The 22,940-nt window shown below is 42.7% G+C and overlaps 4 protein-coding genes and 1 long non-coding RNA gene across 5 annotated transcripts; 3 read left to right on the top strand and 2 right to left on the bottom strand.

The window, feature by feature from the left end:
- The first annotated feature begins 576 nt into the window (after positions 1-576).
- On the top strand, positions 577-6,198 carry LOC112873303 (high-affinity nitrate transporter-activating protein 2.1-like). Its single transcript, XM_025936294.1, has 2 exons — positions 577-721; positions 5,831-6,198. The coding sequence occupies exons 1-2, from the start codon at positions 577-579 to the stop codon at positions 6,196-6,198; spliced, it is 513 nt and encodes a 170-aa protein (XP_025792079.1).
- A 731-nt stretch (positions 6,199-6,929) lies between these two features.
- Positions 6,930-7,424, bottom strand: LOC112877598 (glutaredoxin-C5-like). The gene has a single exon (XM_025941938.1). It carries the CDS (start codon positions 7,356-7,358, stop codon positions 7,035-7,037), a length of 324 nt encoding a protein of 107 aa, XP_025797723.1. The 5' UTR covers positions 7,359-7,424; the 3' UTR covers positions 6,930-7,034.
- A 3,516-nt stretch (positions 7,425-10,940) lies between these two features.
- Positions 10,941-14,872, top strand: LOC112878022 (alpha-humulene synthase-like). Its single transcript, XM_025942407.1, has 7 exons — positions 10,941-11,568; positions 11,923-12,181; positions 12,393-12,765; positions 13,349-13,567; positions 13,665-13,800; positions 14,243-14,494; positions 14,582-14,872. Exons 1-7 carry the CDS (start codon positions 11,119-11,121, stop codon positions 14,870-14,872), a joined length of 1,980 nt encoding a protein of 659 aa, XP_025798192.1. The 5' UTR covers positions 10,941-11,118.
- LOC112878023 lies at positions 12,331-15,679 on the bottom strand. The gene is made up of 2 exons (XR_003225626.1): positions 15,514-15,679; positions 12,331-12,786 (listed from the first exon to the last, which is right to left on the bottom strand). It is a non-coding gene; the product is annotated as an uncharacterized LOC112878023 (long non-coding RNA).
- Positions 15,680-18,806: 3,127 nt separating this feature from the next.
- Positions 18,807-21,938, top strand: LOC112878021 (alpha-humulene synthase-like). Its single transcript, XM_025942406.1, has 7 exons — positions 18,807-18,954; positions 19,124-19,382; positions 19,463-19,835; positions 20,181-20,399; positions 20,536-20,671; positions 20,887-21,135; positions 21,388-21,938. The coding sequence occupies exons 1-7, from the start codon at positions 18,847-18,849 to the stop codon at positions 21,679-21,681; spliced, it is 1,638 nt and encodes a 545-aa protein (XP_025798191.1). The 5' UTR covers positions 18,807-18,846; the 3' UTR covers positions 21,682-21,938.
- The last annotated feature ends 1,002 nt before the right edge of the window (positions 21,939-22,940 follow it).

Here is a 22,940-nt window from a genome sequence, read left to right on the forward strand (position 1 = left end):
GGTCCCCCTTTCGATCTGTGTGTGTGCTCTTTGCCTGGTTGCTGCAAGGTGTCTGGTACCCCTTCCTCTGCAACTGTGATTCTTTGTGCTAGCTACTTATCTGAGCTATGTGCATGTGGCCGTGATGTTTAGTTCTATATGCTTGTTTACTTTTGCTACATATCTGAGTTATGTGCTTGTGGATGTGATGTTTAATGCTATATGCTTGTTTCCTATTGCTTCTTATCTGAGCTATGTCCCTGTGGCTGTGATGTTTAGAGGTATATGCTTCTTTGCTACTACTTAACTGAGTTATCTGTTGTGGCTATCTTGTTTATTGTTACTTATCTGAGCTCTATTCCCTTTGAGTCTTGCCTATGATGACTTTGGGTTTGATTATTTACAGTCCTATTTAACTGAGCTATGTGCTATGTGTCTGTGATGTTTAGTGCATCAACTGAGCCGTGTGCCCTTGCCTATGATGCCTATGATGATGAGTGCTTTAGCTTAGCAGTGTGCTGTTGTCTATGATGTAGAGTTACTATACTGTGCTAAGTGTTGTTACATGTTATTTGCTTATAGATGGATAATGGAGAAATGAGGCGCAAGCTTATCATTCAGGCTGCTGCTTTAGTAGCTGCCATTCATGCATTCATGTTTAGTCGGTTCTTGTGTGGCCAACAGTCTCGCCCTAGTATTAGTTATGCACCTCTTAGTGCCATGGACGAGGAGAGGAGGAGGAACTTGAACTTGATTTATAACTGCAATGATGTGGAGTGTGTAAACATGCTTCGCATGAGAAGAGCACCCTTTTTTCAGCTTTGTAACCTGCTTAGAGAGAGACACCTACTTAGGGATAGCCTACATAGTTGTGTAGAAGAACAAGTTGCAATGTTTCTCCATGTTGTGGGACATAACCAGCGATTTAGAGTCATCCACCAAAATTGGAGAAGGTCTGTAGAGACTGTTAGCAGATATTTTAAAGAGGTTTTGTATGCAATTGGGGAACTAAGAGAAGAGATGATTAAGCCTCCCACCAATGCTACTCCACTTAAGATCAGGAACAACCATAGGTGGTATCCATATTTTAAGGTATATAACATATTTATTTACATATAACAAATCAATGGTTGTTATCTCAACTAATCCAAACAACAACTGAGTTTGTAGGACTGTATTGGGGCAATAGATGGAACCCATATCCTGGCTAAGGTGCCACAAAGAATTCAAGCTGCATTTAGGGGAAGAAAACATCAAACAACTCAAAATATACTTGCTGCAGTTGATTTCGATTTAAAGTTCACCTATGTCCTAGCTGGCTGGGAGGGGTCTGCACATGATGCCACCATCCTTGCTGATGCTCTAGAGAGGCAGGATGGGTTAGTTGTCCCACAAGGTATAATATGAAGTCATATTAATTAAAATGACACAACTAATACAATAGTACTAATACTTATATTATTTTTAGGTAAATTCTATCTAGTTGATGCTGGTTATGCATGCCGCCCTGGATTCCTTCCTCCCTTCAGAGGCACTAGGTACCATCTCAATGAATATGGTGGTAGAAACTATCCAACCAATGCAAGGGAATTGTTCAACCTCAGGCATTCAAGCTTAAGAGTCACAGTTGAGAGGGCTTTTGGGGCAATAAAAAATAGGTTTAGGATCCTGGACAACAAACCCTTTCACCCCTTCAAGACACAAGTGAAATTGGTGCTAGCATGCTGCATTTTATATAATTGGATCCTGAACTATGGTGTAGATGAAGTGGTTCCCCTTGAGGAGGCTTGGGCTCCTAATAGCATTGGTTCCAATGTTGGTGGTGTTCAAGTAGAAGATAATAGTGACTGGGCATCTATTAGGGATGAAATAGCTAATCTCATGTGGGCTAACAGGGGGCACTGTCATATATGAAGACATGGATTTGTGTTGTATGTGTACTGTAATAACACTGCTATGGTGTTTATTATTTGTATCTTTTCTGAGGCAATGGCACATTGCTATAATGTTGTTTGTACTTTGTTCTGAGGCAATGGCACATTGCCATGATGTTTCATTTTTACTTGTTTTGAGGCAATGGCACACTGCTATGATGTTTCTTTTTTACTTGTTCTGAGGCAATTAGCACACTGCTATGATGTTGTTTCTTTTTACTTGTTCTGAGGTAATTGGCAGACTGTTGTGATGTCTTTTTTCTGTACATCTTCTAAGCCACATGCAGACTACTATGATGCTGGTTTTTTTACATGATTCTAGCCACAGGGACACTGCTGTGATGTTTATACATGATTTTGTATATGATCTGAGCCACATGCACACTGCTATGATGTTGTTTTTTACAATAACTGAGGCAATATATATATGCTATGATGTTGTTTTGTTTATAATAACTGAGGCAATAGATATATGCTATGATATTGTTTTGTTTATAATAACTGAGGCAATAGATATATGCTATGATGTTGTTTTGTTTATAATAACTGAGGCAATAGATATATGCTATGATGTTTGTCTTATATACTGTTGTCAAATATTGGTACTAGGGCATGGATGTTCAAGAGGAAAGAGAGTTTATGGAGCTGTATGGTAGCTATTCCAATGCCCTAGTTGTTGCTAATTCTGCTCCTAATCCTTCTGGTGGTCCTGCCCCTCCTCCTGCTGTTGTTGCCCCTGCTGTTGCTGCTGTTGCCCCTCCTCCTCGTGCTGCCCCTCGAGCCAGGCAGCAAAGGAATTCTATGAGGTGGACTAGTGTCACATCCTCCTTTATCTTGCGCCGGTTCTGTGAAGTCATTTCCACTGGGGTTAGAACAGATAAGGGGTTCAAGGAGGTTCACTTGAACAAAGTTGCTAGGGACCTTCAGGAGTTCACAGGGAACAATGTAACCTCTACTCAAGTGTATAACCACTTGCGCACATGGAGGAAAAAATGGATGAGAGTGACCAAGCTGAGAGAGCTTAGTGGAGCTTTATGGGATGAGGAGACCTTCATGATTTCCTTGGAGGATGAGCACTATAATGGTCATGTAAAGGTGTTAGCCATAGTGCATATCATTTTCACCTTCTTCTCTTAAATATTAGCTAATTTCTAAAATTGCATTGCATTTTAGGCTCACCCTGAAGATGCTGACCTTCTGAACAAGCCAATAGAGAACTACCAGCAAATGGAGATCATATTTGACAATGGCTGTGCCACAGGCAAGTTTGCCATGGGTTCTAGCCAACCTTTGGGTTCTCCATCTGACTGGGCTGAGAGTTCTCAAAAAATTGATGAGCCTGCCAAAGAGTTTGAGGAGGTAGCTAAGCAGGATGCTGGGGGCAGTAGCAGCAAGCACCAGGAGGCTAGTAGCAAGTAGCAAGAGCCTAATGGCAGTGGAGTGGGCAGCAAGAGGAAGAGGGCAATGCTCTCTGATGAGGATATCACTGTCCTGTCTGGGATGACAACTGCTGTGAACAATGTGGCTGATGCTATCAGAGAAACAAAGACTGAAGTTGTCCCTGCTGACCTCTACTCTGCTGTGATGTTTGTCCCTGGCTTCACTGATGAAGCTCTGATTGTGGCCTACTCCCATCTGGCAGACAACAATGCTCTTGGGGCTGCATACCTGCTAATGTCTGATGCTCATCGTGTGCTGTGGCTGAGGACCTTCTTAGCTAAGCACTACTACAACAACAACAACTAGTATCTGATAGTTTTCTTATTGCTGGTTGATCCTTTGTCCAGTAGGACCTCCTTTTGCTAACCTATTTTGTGCAGAGGTACTGACCCTGCATTCTTTTGTGCAGCTGGTCACATCTTTCCATTTCTTCTATGTGGTTGATGTGATCCTGCTATAACTAGATAGAGACTCATATATATAGTAACAAGTCTCTATCCTCTTACTATGATGTAGTGAATGTATTGGATCAACCACTTTGATGTTGGACTCTAATCTGAGCATATATCTATTGCCAATGATGTATTGTTATTCGAGTTATGCTATTGTATTGAACTATACCTAAACTGAGCATCTATCTATTGCCAATGATGTTATTATTTTGTTGATGCTACACATTCTGAGGTGTATAGCTATTGCCAATGATGTTCTATGATGTACTTCATACTTCTTTTCTTCTATTTTCCTATCTGTCACCTGCTAATTGATTCATTCTTTGTCATGTGAGGTTGCTGGATCCTCACTCTCAACTGAGGCTGATGGCATCTGCTATGATGATGAGTTTGCTATTTTTGTTGCCCTACTATGTAAAGGCATGCTCTACTCTTGTGCTTACTTATCTGTTGATTGAATCCTCACTGTAAATTGAGGCTGATGGCATAATGCTATGATGATGGATGCTTTTCTGTTGTGTTCTCTTGTTTTCACCCGTGGTCTGTTGTGTTTTGCTGGACAATGCTTCTATATGTGGTCTGATTGGTTACCTGGTTACTCAATTTCACAGTTCCTATTCCTATTGATTTTAACTCAATATGTTTAAGTCTGAGCACATGCCATCAGCCAATGATGCTTCTTTTATACATATTGCTCCCCAGTGTGTGTAATGGACATTTTTTTTACTAAATTTCTCAGATTCAGCTTGTCATTAATTAACTGATTTGGGCACCTAGTTATTTCTTCTCAGTTATTGTTGATTTTAACTGAATATAACTAAGACCGAGCATATGCCATCAGCCAATGATGCCTCTGTGATACAAATTGCTTCCAGTGTGTGTGCGCTATGGTGGTAACCTCACCACTGCCTGATTGTGATCATGGTGTTCAACCTTGTGTGCTTCGGGTGCTGGTAACCTCACCATCATCTGGTTCTGGTGATGGGATTTACGTGCGATGCAGGCAACCAATCACCGTTCTTGCATCTAGTTTTTTGAATCTGGGATGCAACCAGGTAACCAATCATCGTCTCTGCTCATCCAGTTCGGTGGGAACCAGGCAACCAATCAACCCAGGTTGCATGCCTTAAACCTGGTTGAAGGGAACCTGGTTCCTTGGTGCCACCCAGGCTAGTGGCAACCAGGTAACCAATCACGCCCTTAGTGTTTTAATGTATCCGTTTATAAGAGTTTGGATCTTATATAATCACAATTACTGTAAGAAGCCATCTTCTACTCCTTTAAGTTCAAAAAAATTAAGGTCTGAAGAGACCAAATAACGTCTGAATAGATTATTGTTCTTGTAGACCCTGTGGTTCACCGCTACACACTGACAGCCACGCATGCAGATTTTTTAACCAGTGTCAGGTGGTCGGCTTCAGCTGGCTCCGGCTCCACCGCTGCGTCAGAGCAGCCGGAGCCGGAGGAGCCATAATTTATGACTCCATTAGTTTTTGATATTTTATAAAAGAGAGGATAAGAAGAGAGAAAATAAGTTTTAATGAACAGTACTGTACATGCGTCAGATGGAGCCGAAACTGGCTGGAGCCCAGCCAAACAGACTACTCCATAGCCAGAGCATCCCGTCAACCACTCCATATTCCACCGTGCATGTTATCCCGTTAACCACTCCATATTCCACCGTGCATATTTTTATTTAGCTATTCAAGTATTCGTCACTCCAAAATTACTTCGTATTACTCGGTGCTCTAGGGTACAGACTAGCCAAATCCATCCGTCCAAAATCCTATTGACCTTTACTTTCTGAGAAATTTTACGGTGGTTGAAAAAAATAGAAGCCACGTCAAAACATAGGAGGTACCAAAGAAAAGGTACTGAGAAGTACTATACTGGTGGACCAGTGCAAAATATAGTGAGACCGGTACCTATTTTAATTTAAATATTTTAATCCAGTAAAGGGTAATCGGTAAAATCATATGATATTAAAATTTGCCCAGAAAAGCTTTAATTCCCATACGTTGAAGTCCAACGACGACTTGAGCAAGGACAAGACGTGCCGGTTCAAGGGCACCCAGCAGGCCTACGCCGCCGGCGCCCGCGGCAGCTTCGAGTACACCGTCGCCTGCGACATCCCCACGGGCTCCTACGTGCGCGCCTACGCGCTCGACGCCTCAGTCACGCAGGTGGCCTACGGCCAGACTGGCCCCACCGCCGTCTTCGACGTTGCCGACATCACAGGCATCCACGCATCCATCGAGGTCGCCGCCGGAGTGTTCTCGGCCTTCTCTGTCGCCACGCTCGCCTTCTTCGTCGTCGTCGAGAACCGCAAGAAGAGGGAAGTAGGGGGCGGCCGTGCGCAACGCTATGTGTCGTCGCCGCGTGGTCAGTTCTGAATTTCCGGCCGGAGTTAAGCTAGCTTCCTCCGTATTACGGAGATAGCACGGTGGCCTGTGCTTCAAAATTGCAGGTGTGAGTGTCAGCGCTGCATCCATGAAGTAACTTGGTTACCATAAGTTTCTCTGGCTCTGTTGATGTGATTTGTATATACGATGCAATGCAAATCACGTCTAAGAACAAGAGAAGCTTTTACCGAAAGGATGCAAATAAGGACAGCGGCAGCCAATCCTACAAGCGTGGCGAGGGAGGCGGCGGACGCTCGGAGGAGCAGGGAAACAGGGTCGGCGTGTGCGTGGAGACATGGGAGTTTGTTTTTTTTTTCAGCGCGTGTAGATGGGTTACAGGAAAATAGGCAATGACTTAAATATCCTTTAATTATTTTTCAGCTTCTTTAATTAATCTGTCTCAGATCAACGGTTAGGAAAAATTAGAGAAAAAAGTATCATTGGTATCTTCCAATCACCGGAACATGCCTCTTACTTTCTTGGTGTTTAAATTAATCCATGGCACCGGATGATACTGTTTTTTTAAATCCTTGCAAGTGCGAGTCATAAAAAAAATTCAGAGATAGAATAATTCTAGAGAGTTCAAATGATCGGAGATGATGTCCAAAGTACCGGACGATCCGGCAGCCTCAATTAACAATTAGTACTAGTTGCTAATCTTTGTCATACTGCTGATTCTAACGAGATCTGCCTTGGAGTTTGGTGCAAACATATTACAGCTCTATTAGCTAGGGCAATCAGGATTATTACGATCATGACGATTATTGATGAACAACACTGGCCTTCGCTCTGATTAGCCCGAATTGATGATTCGACGATTGATCATATCATAGCCAGATCGCCCCTGCGGAACGGAGCATCGGCACGAGCCGGCCGCCGAGGTGGAGCGACATGACCGCCTCCATGGGCCCGACGTAGGCGCCGCCGATGAACACGGCCGGCACGGGCGCGGGGCCGCCCCGGCGACCGGCGATGCCGGCGAGCGCGCGCTCGATCTCCCTGCCGCGGGGGTCCTCGTCGAGCTCGTGCACCGCGGGGCTGGCGCCCAGCCCGCGGAGGAGCCGCTTCACGGCGTGGCACATGCCGCACGAGCTCACGCTGAACACCACCACCGCGCTCTCCGAGGCCAGCCTCGCCACCACCGCCTCCATATGATGAGTGTGCTTCCAATCGGCTAGCTAGGCTAGGCTAGGCTAGCAAAGGGGCGATCAAGCTCAGGAGTGAAGTGAGCTGGGCTGGAGGGGTGCAGTGAGAACGCATGGAGTTTGAGATGCATATATATAGATCCTTGCGCTACGCTAAGATTTTGGACTGATTCCTCTTCCATGAAGAGGAGGAGAAGCCAGAGCATTTTCCATTATCTAAAAACAAAAGTTACAGCACTCTATGCTTATGAACTTGGCGTTGTCTTTACTTTTTTGACATGATCGCGTGATCTCCAGTAGCACAAACTACCCCACACTCGGCTAACAAGAGATGCTGTACACGCAAATGGCTAATATATGCGTCTGGTCGAGCCCTATACGACCGCTCGGCAAGTGCAAAGACGAATCTGCTTCTGCCTAGCCCGGTGGCGACAAGGGACAAAGGGTCCTACTACGCCTGGTCATACTAAAACGTTACTCGAAGGGTAGTGCGGCAATTTCAACTTGTTCACAAATTTATTAGTTCCTAGCTAGCTATAGCTACGCTCATTCTTGAGAGCGAACAAAATCCATCCTTTTTACCGCAAAAGTTATTTAATTTGGCAGGTCAATTTGTATATATTCCACCACATGTTTCACAACTTGGCGCGACAGCCACGAAATCAATGATTTTTTTTTTTGTATGTAGGAAAAATTAAAGTTAGCCGATTCGATCCATTGGCAGTTATTAGCCAGACACTTGTTTCTCACAAGTTGAGAGCAAAAAGGCAGCTAATGGTTTTCGCTTCCCAGGGATCACGGTTGAAGGAGAAAGTTATCAGCAATTTGGCACCTATAGGTGCGTGATCGGTAGCATTGTTTGCTGTCGTACGCGTCCTTAGTTACATGTAGATATATGATGCAGTTGGCAAGGGCATTCCGCATCCTTTATGCAAAGTGACGCTGCATATATACTGGATGCCATCGGTCGGTCAGTGCCAAAACTAAAATGAATGTTACTATCTTAGAATGGATGTGTAGTCAAATCATTCAATATTGTTTTTCACTGGTGGAGTATGTAGACTTGTAACACCATAAAGGATGATGATCATCCAAGTTACTTATGTATTGTCCCATGCATGTTTCCATTCATAACTTAGAAAGATACTTTTTGTTTCCTTCTCTTGAATACGCAGAAGAGCTGTGCATCTTTATGTCGTAGAAGAAAAGGAAGGAAGATACTCAAATGTGCCCATGCATATGTCATGAAGACAGGTAAATCAGTGTGGGTGCTTTGAGATTGGGCATCTGCGTAGCGTTGAATATGTTAGTCCGTAGCGCAGAGTTGAATCGAAGAAGCAGTATCCGATTCTCTTCAATAGAATATCTGATTTCATCACCACCGCTTTGTCTGCCATAAAAAGGTAGAACAGAAATGGGGTCGAATAAGTAAAAATTAAAGGGTAGGGTGTGTGGAAGAGATGAAAAGTGGTTTGCCCTCGTGAAAAACGACGCTTGAATTAGTAGTTTGGTTTGCACAGGATGACGGGAAGCTCATGCCTCATAACACCCTCTCTGTCCATGGCTTGCCACGGGCATGGCCAAGCTCGGGCCATGGCCGAGCGCTCGCTGTTGGTCTGGCCTGGCCTGATTGCTTAACATAATCATAATGGGCTGCGTGCCGCATGTTTTTGCGGCATCATTTTGATCGTTGTGATTCCGGCCCATCACAAGTACTGTGTCCAATACGTATTAGTGACCGATGCTGACAGGGAAAGGGGTGTCGCGCGCGGACAAGCAATTGCTGCCCGGGAGGAAGCTTCGTCAGAGCCTCCTGGCTCCGCCGTGCATGCCCACCCAGACCCAGTTGGGGTCGCCGCCGCGTGCTCCTTCTTTGCGGCCGCCGGCCGGCTAATCGCTGTGGCTGGCATAGCGACGGCTAGTCGGCTAGGCTGCGCTGCTTTCGACGCGGCGGCTAAGCTCGTTCTACCTCTGAATGACTTGCCTGTAGACTTTCTTTGCTTTTCCCTGTTTGGTTTTCAACGGAAGCTGTGCCGATCGCGGACCACACGCCGCCGTGTGGAAGACTGATCATATTCATGTTGCGGGTCATGGTCTTTGTTAGTGCTGTTGAAAAAAGAGAGAGTCTTTTCGAAAAAAAAAAGAGAGAGAGAGAGAGAAAAGAGAAGTATTTTCCACGAGCAGCATGAAATCTTCTTATATCTTATCAAAGCTTGAAGAATCACAAGAGGATTGTTTCTAATTACTGTCAGGTGCAAGCATGAAGTAGCAGTCTCCAAAACTGTAGGCTGAGTTTTTACTGCTTTTCCTTTTCAATTTTTTTACTGCTTTATATTACCTGATGATTTTGGATCTCGTGGGTTTTGTTGATTTGCAGCCATAGCAAATCTTTTCTTTCTGTTTCATGTGCCAGCTGAGTTAGAAATGCCGGCAATGCTTTACCACAAATTTCCTTTCGGTGTGCACGGCTAGATTGAGTTCAATTCACGCCGCTGTTGCCTCGTATCGGCTCACCAATTCACCATACTGATCACTTGTCATCAGGATCAACTTGGGCACTTGGTCGGTGCTGGCCGCAAATTAAGAAATAAGCAGTTGGGTGGCGGCAGATAATAAGTTACGTTATTCTAGAACAATAACGGCAATGCCGCCGCCACAGATTCCCTTGCTGGCTCCTTTGAAGTCCAATATACAGTACTTAGTTATTTTTTTTCAATATAATGATACGCAGCAGAGAGCTGCGTATTCAAGAAAAAAAAATACAGTACCTAGCAGAGTCCTAGATTTTTCTCTCCAGTATATACTGTTTGGATGCACTTCTGAGTGCCTCACCTTGGTTTAGTTTGGCTTGACCAACTTCTAGAGCTTCCTAAATCAAACTATTTTAAGTTTGACCAACTTTAAAGAGAAAGTATCAATATCTATGAAACCAAATAAGTGCACTATGAGAATTCACGATGGATCTAATCTAAGGATACGAATTTGGCATCATAAATATTGATGATCTTTTTATATAAAGTTGGTAAAACATAAGGTAGTTTGACTTAGAACAACTGGAGGAGTTCAGCGGCAATGGGAGAGACTCCCTTTCTAGCATCTTTGAAATCAAACACTTAGCAGCCGTCATTTTATATTGGTGTATACACTTTTCACGTGTGCTCATTTGCAGTCCCGTTCAAACTTAATTCCTATTTGATCATAAATATTATAAGCTGCCTCGAAGCGTTGGCTTAGTCTGCAAGATAGAATTTGGCTAGCAATTTTTATGAAATTAATATTCAAAATAAGCAAATTACGAATAAATAATTCTACTACCATCACTCTTACATTGTTGATATTCTATCTAAACATTTATATGTTGTTAGTAGAATTGTTATAAAAAAGTTTTGACCGGTAGGAATCCTAGAAATAAAGCAGCTTAATTACATCATTTATGATTGAAGCGAGCATATATGTATACAAAGCAGGACAAGGTACGTGAGCATATCTCAGGTAGGCGTCATGCAAGCTATTTTTATTAAAATATTGGCTTAAGAAATACTACAGAGTTGAGTACCTAGCTAGAATCTCAATCGGAACTGGTAATGTTTTCTCCATCATTTTTAAATGAAAAGATTGTCAAAAATTCTCCAAAAGGAGCGGTGTACTACTATAACATATATAACCATCAGCATCAGCGTTGGGTTTTGTATACAAGCGGTATCTATGGACTATAGACTAGATGTTAAGATTGCGGTTTTCAGATTAGTGCAGTCAAACTGCAGCAATGCAGCCAGCGGGCAGTCCAGGTCAAGGCCGCGCGTCTATATATAGCCATGCATTGTTGCCCTTTTTCCAAGCACACTGCATCTTCTTCTCAAAAAGGAAGAAGAAGAAGAAGAAAAGAAGCACACTGCATCCTGAGATCAAGCAGTGGACAAACATAGGCATGGCCAATGTCACATGGAATGTGGCACGGTGCCACGTTCCTCATCCCGGGAATATCGTCCCGGGGACAGGAAGGCAGGAACATTTTCATCCCCGCTTTATGAAAACCTTTTCCAAGTACCGTACCCCATTCCCGTTCCACATCTCTCGATCCAATCGACCTGGAAGCTCGGCGAGTATGGGCATGGCATCTTGTAATGCTAATGTTCCAGAGAGGGCATCTGATTTTCACCGTACAGTATGGGGTGACTTTTTCATCAACTACAGCTCAGAACCATTACAGGCATGGGTAAGTATATTTACAGATATGATGCAAAGAGAATCAATGCGTGTTTATGTTTCTTTCAGTTTTGTCTTTCAGTTGTGCATGACTTGGAGATGCTAGGATTAAAATATGGAACTATATGTCAGATTTTTGTTTTCCCCGGCTTTAAAAGACATGTTTATTTGAACATGAAATGTTCTTGCCTCTGTTTTAGGAATAGCCCACTAAACATTACAGCATTTGCTCAGTTTCCATTTCCATAGCTGAACATAATACTAATACATACTATCACGGTTTATTTTCTAAACATGTTACCAAATGCGCCTACATAAGCTTCCTTTGAAGATCCTCAATAATGATATTTCTCTATGAATATAGAAGTCAGAGGAATGGATGACTGAGAGGGCAAACCAACTAAAAGAGAAAATAAGTGGGCTTTTTGAAGCTTGCACAACTCCAGTGGAGCAACTTAAGCTAGTGGACACACTCCAACATTTAAGTATAGACCATCATTTCAACAAACAGATTCTCACCGTCTTAAGTAGCATCCAAGATACTGAATTCAACAGCACTTGTCTCCATGAGGTGGCCCTTCGGTTCCGCCTACTGAGGCAGCAAGGGTTTCGGGTATCTCCAGGTACATAATCAAAACTCCTGATATAGCCATTTGGCATTTTGAATATATGCTTCTTGATTTTCTGAGCTTACTAATTCTAAAAAAATAGAAGTTCACGGCATAGAAATCTTGTCTGCAACAATAAAATACACATGCAGAGACAGGACCGCTTGATGCTAATAAGCTCATCAGATTCATGACTTGCATATAATTTGATTGTTCGATCTTGCAGATGAATTCAACAGGTTCAAAGACGAAAATGGGAACTTTAATGCTCATATAACTAACGATGCAAGGGGACTACTAAGTTTATACAATGCAGCTTACCTTTTCACACATGGAGAGGCAGATCTTGAAGAGGCTATATTATTTGCGAGGCAACATCTTGAATCGATGAGAAATAACCTTGAATACCCATTGGCCCAGCAAGTGAACCGAGCCCTTCACCTACCACTGTCACGGACCTTAAGAAGAATTGAGGCTCTACATTATATCTCAGAGTACAAAGCAGAGCCGACACATAACTCCTCCATTCTGGAGTTTGCCAAGCTGGATTTCGACCTTCTGCAACGTCTCCACTTGAAGGAGCTTAAGGCTCTTTCTAGGTATAATCACTATATTGCAATCTGCATCATGAAAAGAGATGAGAATTTTAAATTATTTGCGGGTCTTAATACACCAGTATGAGCCTCAATCTTTGGCCAACAAAACCTCTAAGCAGTGTCAAACTTGAAACATAGATAGGCTTAGCCGCTCAGTCCATCATAAGAGTTCGCACAGTGCAGTTTCAAAATGTGTCTTATTGAACTTCCGTAATGATCGATTGACCTTCCAAAATAAAACCTTATTTGCATGGTATAAATTTAATACAGCTGTGATAAGCATAAATTGGAAAGAGATAATAGTATGCATAAATTAATTAATAAATGTGATTTTGCAATTTTATGGGAGAAGCTCCCAAGCAGAAGTTACCTCATAGCTTAACATACCTAAAATCTAGTACTTCTAAACTCCGATGATGTTTAGTTTATTCTCTGCACTAGAAAAGGATGAGGTTATATTGAAGAGGAACCTTTCTATTATCATCTGAAAAAGTTAAAACAACATTTTTTCAAAACATTCTTCTCATAAAATGAACCTACAGTTCTTTATACGCAACACAGTAACAATAATCTAACTTAATCTCAGATGGTGGAAAGATCTTTACAGCGAAGAGGGGCTGGCCTACTCAAGGGACCGTGTAGTTGAGTGCTACCTGTGGTCCTATACAGCATACTATGAGAAAGAGTACTCAAGAGCAAGGATGATCCTTGCCAAGATAATCGCAATAATAATCCTGACAGACGACACTTACGATGTCCGTGCTACTTTGGAGGAGTGTCGGAAATTCAATGAAGCTATACAAAGGTTGGAGTGCTCCAGCAATCTTATTAATTTGAGCGAGCAAAGCATCAGTTCATATAATATTTGCACTCGAAGGTGTAACTTCTTAATTTTCCTGCAGATGGGAAGAGAATGCTATTACTCTTCTACCAGATTACCTGAAGAAGCTCTACCTCAAGCTGATGAACATCTTTAAGGAGTTTGAGGATGAGTTGAAACCAAATGAGAAGTACAGAGTTGCTTTTATTAGAAAAGCGGTACAACACTACCAACTTTTTTTTTAAAAAAAAATGTTATTTTCCTCATAACATCAGTGAGCTTGGTCTTCGAAATTTATGTGGTGAAAACCTTACTTGAATTAATTGAAGTTTTTTGCAAATGATTATCCGAGCCAACAGAACTGTATACTGGATATGTATGCCATATGAATCCTCATATGTTTAAGTATGGAACTATATATGTCAATGAGACAATAACTAGTATGAACATGAAATTCACTGTCAATATATGTTGTACCAGTTATTTTTCTCTGGGAGATACAAAATCCAACCTTATATAGGCAGCACTAAACCAGTACATCTATCAGATCTGCAACCATACTGTATCCCCATATATATCAAAATCTCTTTCATCAAAGTTGTAGATTGTTTCCTTGTAATTAAAGGAAAGCTTACACTTTTGTATATTTTTCGTTTTCAGTTTCAAGTGTTATCAAGTAACTATCTCCAAGAAGCTGAATGGTGTCATGGTGGTTACAAGCCAAGATTTAAAGATCAGGTGAAGGTATCTACTGTCTGCTCAGGTGCTCCATTTGCTGCTGTCGGGTTACTAGTTGGCATGGGAGATGATGTTGCAACCAAGGAGGCACTTGAGTGGGCAACCAGTTGCACCGATGCTGTCAAGGCTTTCGCAGATGTGACGCGCTTCATGAATGACCTTTGTTCGTTTAAGGTATGAATAATGCATATTCCCGAAGTTACAAATCATAGTTGTTTGCCCTTAGATCATTTTACCTAGTAATGGATGAACTGCCCACAGCGTGGAAAGAACAAAAATGATGTGGACAGCTCAGTTGAATGCTACATCAGTGAGCATGGCGTCACGGCCGACGTTGCCTGTGCAAAGATTGATTCCCTGGTTGAAGATGCATGGAAGACTGCAAACAGAGCACGCATTGAGCACAATGAACTGCTTCCAGCGGTGCAACGAGTTGTCAACATAACCACCAGCATGCCATTGATGTACGGTAATAAGAAGGATGCATTCACATTCAGTGACGGGCTCAAGGGGGTCATCAAGCGCCTGTTCCTCGAGCCTGTCCTGCTCTAGACAATAGCCTTCTGTTAATTCTATTCACGGCCTGAACAACCAGCTGCGTACCCCACGCGAGTAAAAGATGTATCATCGGAACACAACCAATCTGCTCTACTTGCACTGGACTAATACTTGGGTGAATACGTACTAGTAAGCATCTAAATAAGCAGTTTATGCTATGAATGTTAGTATGTTACATAAAATTATTGAAAGAATACAGCTTACGATTTATTCGTGTGATTAAATTATTCTTCTGGTGTCCTCATTCCTAGCCAGATGCATAATCTTTTACAGAAGATGACACGGCACACTTCTTCCCTACCTCCAGTGCATATATATGAGCACCCAGAACATGACTATGATCTCAAATACAATAACAGCTAAATTCGTATCGGCGTGGATTTAATTCCTTCTTGCTTGACGTGGGAAAATGGATAGAACTAGAAGGCCATGGTGTTATGCAATACCCAACTGTGAGGCGTGCTGGATGAGGTGGAATGGGTCCCCAAATCCTTAGGTCTAGTGTAAACAGCAACCAATGCGGGAATTTCGGCTGGTCCAATCAGCTACACCGGAACCATACGCCCCCGAAGAAATGCCGCCCCCCAAATCGAAGTCAGCAAGGCGAGGAACGTTAGGGAGGGCAGAGTATTTACCTGGAAAAGGTGTTTCCGGGTGCCGGCTGCCCCGAGGGCGAGTCAGGGCACAGCGACGGCGAACGGCGAGGCCGCCGCCCCGCCTCCGTCGCCCGCCACGCCAACAGCTTCTCGCAGGACGCCGTAATGGCGTGCCGACCTTTACTGGGCCGTGTTGGGCCTTGGTTTTTTTTTTGGGGTTTGGGGTGGGGGGGGGGGGGGTGGTTAGTGTTTTGATGCCCTCGGGGTTGGGGCTAACTCGAGCTTGTTGGACATTTTTCTGAAAACGAAAGCTGTTGGACATTTAGATAAAAATGTATGAATGCCCATTATACTTGTTAGCATGTTTTAATTTGGTCATGTAAATTATGGTCACTAAAGTCATTTGACTCTATCGATACGGTCACTACCTCTCTAGCCATATATATTTGGATGACATGGCGTCCTATATGAAGTTCTTTTTACAAATTACTCCCTCTCATTTGAGTTATTTAAGGCACATAAATCAAACAGAAAGCATCTAAATGTCGGCCTGAGACAAAACCTCGCTATCTGCTCTCTGCACACAGACTTCGACACTTCAACCACCATCCAGTCCCTCCTCCGACCGCCCCATGTCGCCGGCGGCTGCACTCCCGCCAACATAGGCACCATCACCGGTGGCCCATGCATGCTAGAGAGCCCCTCCGCGTTGATTCCACACCAAGCTCGAACAAGAGGAATCATGTAATGACGTACTGGTTTGACCTGCGCTGCTGACGTCGGTATCAGCGTTTTTACCGCTAAATCGATTAAAAGATACTATCGAGGTGGTAGATTGTTTGTAGAGTGTCACTGAGATAAAAACTTGAAGGTGTAAGAAATATAAAAATTTAGATAGGTTTGGACCGTGATGTGCGTAATACATATATCCTATGTGGTGGTTCGTATTATCTTAGATGTAGATACTTTAGAGGGATCTCTACCCGCCCTTTATAGTCGGAGAATAGAGTTACGTATATCCAGGTACGAGCTACCTGAGTACTACTTAGGTACTTTGCTTCTGTACCAACTAGTCGTATTCAAGTATAGATATACCCCATCCTTTATTCTAGAATTATCTATACCATGTGCGAAATCCCGTGGCCCCAAGTCTAACAGTCGCCATCGCAATATAGCTCGATTTCGAGAGCACTTCAATAATTTGTGCAGGTACGAGCTTATTATTTCCTAAATCTCAGAAGCTTATTGTTTCCAGAAATCTTGATTCGAACTGTACTTGAAGATGAAGCGCTTCACTCTGCATCGCTTGGCAATCAAAATTAGCAGGTTTAACCTCTACTTAACAATTAGAGCTCCAATAAGTATTCGATAAAAGCATCAGTAAGTAGCATTTTATATCGATCAAAGTTCAGTTCTGAATAACAATATTATTCGAAAAAGTTCAGTTCTTTGCTTTCTTGGCTGCTTGTGTTTCCTCCCTTGCACGAGCACAGGGGCTAATTATGAACGATCATGATGCCTCAAATAACTCAGATAAGAGGGAGCAATTCGCAAAAGGAACTCCAGATAGAACGACACGTCATCCAAACACGTATGGCTAGAGAGGTAATGACCGTATCGATACAGTCAAGCGACTTGAATAGCCATGATTTGCACTTTTCAAAATACGACGACAATTGAAACACACTAACAAGTATAATGGTCATTCACACATTTTACTCTTTAGATTATCCTTTTATATGGAATAAAAGATATCCTAAAATTCAGTCAGTGAACCTCCATCCACACTTAGAGATTAACACAATAAGGATAGCTCCTTTGTGCAAGTACCATATATAGAAATATCCTTATTATTTTTTAAGGGACTCTATGTTTCACAGGCCTCTTGGATGGAACCAATGCCTAACAAGCCTTGTACATTGGTTTTGATTTGAAGAGAAAAGCCCACTTTTTTATGCAAAAGGCAAACTAAACAGCCCGGTGGATCTGTAAGCTGAATGTGCGCTAATTTACACACCACCAGCTAGATTGTGCCAAGCAACTAGCTAGCTTGTCCCTAAAAGAGCAACACAATCAACCATGCTCCTGAAAGAGCAACGCAATTTATAGAGAGCAACACAATCAACCAAAGCATCTCCAGGCACACCCGCAGCTAGCTCAATGCAGTATGCGATGGATCATGGACGGAAACGAGACAGCTGCATGCAAGTTTATCCGGTCTTGCAAAGCTGTACTCCCTCCATTCACGGATGATAGTCTTATTTTAAATTTCAGATTTTCACAATTGATAGTCTTATTAACTGCGTACAATTAAATTCGCGGCGGCTGTTAAGCACCCGTACCTCGGGAAACAACCGTTTTGTAGATGGGCCGTGAAAGTTACCGCATCGGTTCCAGTTTAAGCATTAAATAAAGGTTGCTTGTTTCCACAAGGTAAATAATGACGGGATAAATAGGATTCATAAGTAATATTTTTGCCTTGGTCATTGTACCTATCCCAAATAAGACTATCATCTGTGAATGGAGTATTTTGTAACAGGAAAACTGGAGATCTTCACGCTCCACTAAATTTGCAGCAAATGCCCTCGAGAAAAGAAAAACAATCGAAAGACACGGCTACTACTGCTACGCTTCACTGTCCACTTGGGGGCCCTGCATCTTCGATTCATTGTTCTAGCTCCTCCATCATCGAGGATTCAAGAGGTTGCAGATGGAGCAAGCTTGGCTTTACAAAGTGCTCATCAGTTGTAAAGATGCAACTGATGAAAATAGCAAGACACCACCCGAAAAAAGGGTTAGAAATTAAAAATACAAGATCTATCACATTTCCTAGCTAGTATTGGTTATTGTCTGGATGGCAACTCCACGTGACCCCTGAGCTTGCTCCTGATATCCTGCACGTGCCTTGGGTTCCTGGCCACACTTGCATCATCCATACACACGTGTACAGGCAAAACTTGATGGACCCCAAATCCTTCGTCATCACGTGCAACCCTAAATTTGCCCACGTGCCCGGCGGGCAGCAGCAAACGGTCGATGGTGTATACGTGGGACCCTGGTCCTGGGTCTGATGGCGACCACTGATCGGTGCCTCGAATCGCAAGCATGAAGACACAGCCATGGATGGCTGCATGCACGTCATCATCAAGTGAACGTGCATGCTGACCCCGACTCTCGATCTGTTCTGCACGGCAATTGCATGGAAAACATGGAAGCCTGCAGCTGCAGGGTGCTACACGTTTCCTCACTGTTGTACTTGTATAGCCACACCCTGCAGCCATCATCTGCCTATAAATGCATACCATCCTACTGGTCAAGTTGCAACACATCATACACAGCGGGCGGACAGCAGATCGATACTCTCCATAAGCAATGGCACATGCAGCTACAAGCGAGGCCAGATCATGGGAGGCAGCGCCCAAGGTTCACCCCAGCGTGTGGGGGGATTTCTTTATCAATTACAGCCCAGAACCATTACAGGCATGTGTTTTCATATAGCAATTAGTATCATCTCTTTTTTTTTCCAGCAGCAAATGCACTTGCTTCCTTCCCTAGCTAATAAATGCACAACGTACAAACACCTTAATCTGTGTGATTATATATGTACCAACCGATCAGTGATCTCGCCCTTCTCCTTTCACAATGGCAGGTTTCAGATGAAAAGATGATCGAGAGAGCCAACAAATTGAAAGGGGAAGTGTGCGGTCTGTTCGAGGCTTGCAAGAACGCTGTGGAAAAACTGGACCTGGTAGATGCTCTGCAACGTTTGGGAATAGATCACCATTTTCAAGAACAAATAGCCACCACCTTAAGCAGCGTCCACAGGGAAGAATTCAATAGCTTAAACCTTCATGAGGTTGCCCTTCGTTTTCGCTTGCTTAGGCAGCACGGGTTCTGGGTTCCTGCAGGTAAGATCTAAAAAAAGATATACCCTAAAGGTGCACTGAAATGCTTGAAAATAACTTAACTGCATGTGTTTACTCTGCAGATGAATTTGACGGGCTCAAGCTTGAAGATGGGAGCTTTATCGATAGTGTAGCTAATGACCCAAAGGGCCTGTTAAGCTTATACAACGCGGCTAACCTTCTAACTCACAATGAGGGTGCACTTGAAGAAGCCCTGATATTTGCAAGGAGACATCTAGAATTGATACAGAGCAGTCTCGAATCCCCCTTAGCAGACCAAGTTGCGCGTGCCCTGAAAATACCACTACCAAGGACCTTAAAGAGGATAGAAGCAGTATCATATATGCAAGAGTACAGTGTAGAACAAAGGTACAACCCAGCCATATTGGAGCTTGCCAAGCTAGATTTTAACCTCCTTCAGCGTCTTCACCAGAAGGAACTCAAGACAATTTCTCAGTAAGTATTTCAGACATGGTTGGTATAAACGACACCTTGGACATGATTCATGCCATTACTATACCTTACATGTACAGAGTACCGTAAAAATAGTGATACCGACCATGAAATAAACTTGCAAGAGAAATATTCACACACTACTTCTTTGTGAACAGAAATATTCATATATAGCTAGTATCACCTATCACCTGGATAGAAATAAATCTTGAAGTGGATGTGTCCTAAAAGAAGGAAATGGCGCTTAAGTTTTTTTATATAGATATTCATGTTCTAGTTTGATAAGTATAATACCTTTCACGGCCTTTTAGATAAGATTGATAAATATGCCTACTTAATTTATACCAGGTGGTGGAAGGATCTTTCTGAAGACACTGGTCTAGAATACGTGAGGGATCGGCTTGTTGAGTGTTACTTTTGGGCTTACAGCATCTACTATGAGCAAGAGTATGCACGTGCACGGATGATCCTCGTCAGGTTATTCGTGCTAACATCTTTGTTAGATGACACTTACGATGATTATGCTACTTTGGAAGAGAGCCGGGACCTCACCAAGGCTATAGAAAGGTTGTTTAGTCTTTGCTTAACCTTCACCCGTAGAACAAAACATCCATAAGATCCAATAAGAGGGTGTGAACTAATCAATTTGATAATGAGAAATATGACCATACGTGGCCTAAATGCTTGGTATTCATACATGCAGATGGGATGAGAATGATATTTCTTTTCTACCTGAGTATATGAAGAAATTCTTTCTCAAGGTGATAAGAAACTTCGAGGAATTTGAGGATGAGTTGGAACCACATGAGAAGTACCGCGTTGCTTATGCTAGGAAAGCGGTATGCAACAACAACTATATAATTTCTTAAGCTATATAGCATCTAATAGGGAGCTGTTTAGGAGATCAAAATAGATGTAGCACCTTTTGTTTGCCAAAAAAAGGAAAAAGAAAGTAAAAGATGTAGCTCGTTTGTTCACTGAGATTCAAGCCTCTCACACCTCTATGATCCTTCTTCATTAAATACTAACACTACATACTTTTTCGCACATCCAGTTCCAACTTATATCCAAAAGTTATCTCCAAGAAGCGGAATGGTCTCATCACAAGTACATACCAAGCTTCAAAGATCATGTGAATGTATCCACCATATCGGCGGGTGCTCAAGTTATGTGTGTTGGGTCGCTTGTGGGCATGGGTGATGTTGCAACCAAGGAGGCATTCGAACGGGCCATTGGTAACACTGATGCCATAAGAGCAAGTGGAGAGGTGTCACGCTTCATGGATGACATGGCAGATTTTAAGGTACTTTATTACTAAAAGCTGTTTTAAAGTTTTCAAGTTACTAAGAGGAAAAGCTGTTTTAAAGTTTTGAAGTTACTGAAAGGAAGGCTCTTAGTCTAGCTAGTGGGTATAAACCAACTTCAAATTTGGGTGAAAGGGCCCTGGTATCTTATACAACATGTAACAAATAGAGAAGTGGCTTCTCTCTGGCTTAATACCAACCACCAGAATTACTGCCATTTTCTCAACTAAGTAGCTACATCTTGTTCACAGAGAGGAAGTAACAAAACGGATGTAGCCACATCTGTGGAGTGCTACATGAAGGAGCACAATGTCACTGGCGAGGTTGCCCTGGCCAAGATCGGTTCCTTTGTTGACGATGCATGGAAAACACTAAATCAGGCACTCTTTGAGAAACGTTCTTCACCACTTCCGGTTCTGCAACGAGCCACAAACTTTGCAATGAGCATTATGATAATCTTCCTCGACCAGAGAGATGGTTATACAAACAGCAAGGAAATTAAAGAGACTATGGAGAGCCAATTCGTCAAGCATATTCCCCTCTAATACTAGCGCAGCAATTATGAACATTTAAGATCAGTGAGGCACGCATCATCTATCATCAGATAATCTATCAGGGCTTCCTGCATGTATGCACTAGGTACTGTTCCTTTAAGTGTTGCTTTGCTTGCCGTGTGGGATAATTTTAGATATTAAGCTTGCATTGATACGTATAATTATACCTTAATCGTGTTTGCGTATGTGAATCTGGTTGTAATTTTCCTCAACAAGTGAAAATAGATGGGATATCTATTGTCCAAGCATCTCTGCTAATGTGATGTATGGAAAAAATGCCCTCAATGTTTTACATTTAGAATGAAGGTTCACATTCCACTGGTACCCATGGCAAACCAAAGTAATGTGCTACCGCAGCAATTGACACCATCCCTCTTGTTTCTTCAAAAAAAAAAACATCAGCTTTCCAAAGAGTAAAAACCTCTGTTCCATTACAATTTACAAACAGCAACACAATCAGCCAGGTATATCAGGCACACCCCGCAGCTCTACAGAGTATGCAATAGACCGAAACAAGATAGCAGATTACAAGATTACCAGGTTTCGCAATGCTGTGACACAAGAATTGGAGAGACTAGATCACCATGCGCCACTAAAGAAACCGGCAAAAAATGGCTACTGCGACCTAGCATAAAAATCGAGTGGCGGCCTGCTAGCTGCTGGACTCCGCAGCTACAGTAAATAAACCCAAAGTCCGCTAAAATGGAAAAATCGAGCGGCGGCCCGTGCCCTCGCAGGGCTCTATGTGGGTCCGCCCCTGCTACTACTACATTTTATTGTCCACTTGAGGGCCTGCAAATTCATTTGGAACTGCTCTGACTAGCTCGTGTGCTTGGAGAAAGAAGAATACTTTATTGAATCTCTTCATGAGCCCTGACCCCAGACCAGCAGAAAAAGAGCAAGCATAACATGCTTTATTTGCGCAACTTCTACGCGGCACACAAGCACAGCAACCAGACAAAAACAGTGCAAGAAGATCATACTTTACAAATATAGATTAGCCCAATGAGAATATTATGGAAATGAGCGGGCCAATACTCTACCAATTTCTTTGACCTCATTACAGGTGAGCACCAAGTGATGTACAGTTTCCTCCTGATCACGGAAGTTACAGTAGGGAACTATGACAATTCCTCCTAACCATACTGTTTCTAGTAAGAGGATAGCATTTCGCTTAACAAGTCATCATACGACGAATTTCATCTTGTTGGATATTCTGGCCTCCCACAAGGCTCCATTACAATCAGGAA

The sequence above is a fragment of the Panicum hallii genome, chromosome 9 (genome assembly GCF_002211085.1).
Source record: "Panicum hallii strain FIL2 chromosome 9, PHallii_v3.1, whole genome shotgun sequence".
NCBI lineage: Eukaryota > Viridiplantae > Streptophyta > Magnoliopsida > Poales > Poaceae > Panicum > Panicum hallii.

Coding starts and splice junctions, on each gene's coding strand:
- LOC112877598 (XM_025941938.1), bottom strand. CDS start 7,358: ATGGAGGCGGTGGTGGCGAGGCTGGCCTCGGAGAGCGCGGTGGTGGTG.
- LOC112878022 (XM_025942407.1), top strand. CDS start 11,119: ATGCAGCCAGCGGGCAGTCCAGGTCAAGGCCGCGCGTCTATATATAGC. Junction 11,569..11,922: donor CAGAACCATTACAGGCATGG/GTAAGTATATTT, acceptor CTATGAATATAG/AAGTCAGAGGAATGGATGAC. Junction 12,766..13,348: donor GAGCTTAAGGCTCTTTCTAG/GTATAATCACTA, acceptor ACTTAATCTCAG/ATGGTGGAAAGATCTTTACA.
- LOC112873303 (XM_025936294.1), top strand. CDS start 577: ATGAGGCGCAAGCTTATCATTCAGGCTGCTGCTTTAGTAGCTGCCATT. Junction 722..5,830: donor GGACGAGGAGAGGAGGAGGA/ACTTGAACTTGA, acceptor ATACGTTGAAGT/CCAACGACGACTTGAGCAAG.
- LOC112878021 (XM_025942406.1), top strand. CDS start 18,847: ATGGCACATGCAGCTACAAGCGAGGCCAGATCATGGGAGGCAGCGCCC. Junction 19,383..19,462: donor CGGGTTCTGGGTTCCTGCAG/GTAAGATCTAAA, acceptor TTTACTCTGCAG/ATGAATTTGACGGGCTCAAG. Junction 20,400..20,535: donor CTCACCAAGGCTATAGAAAG/GTTGTTTAGTCT, acceptor TCATACATGCAG/ATGGGATGAGAATGATATTT.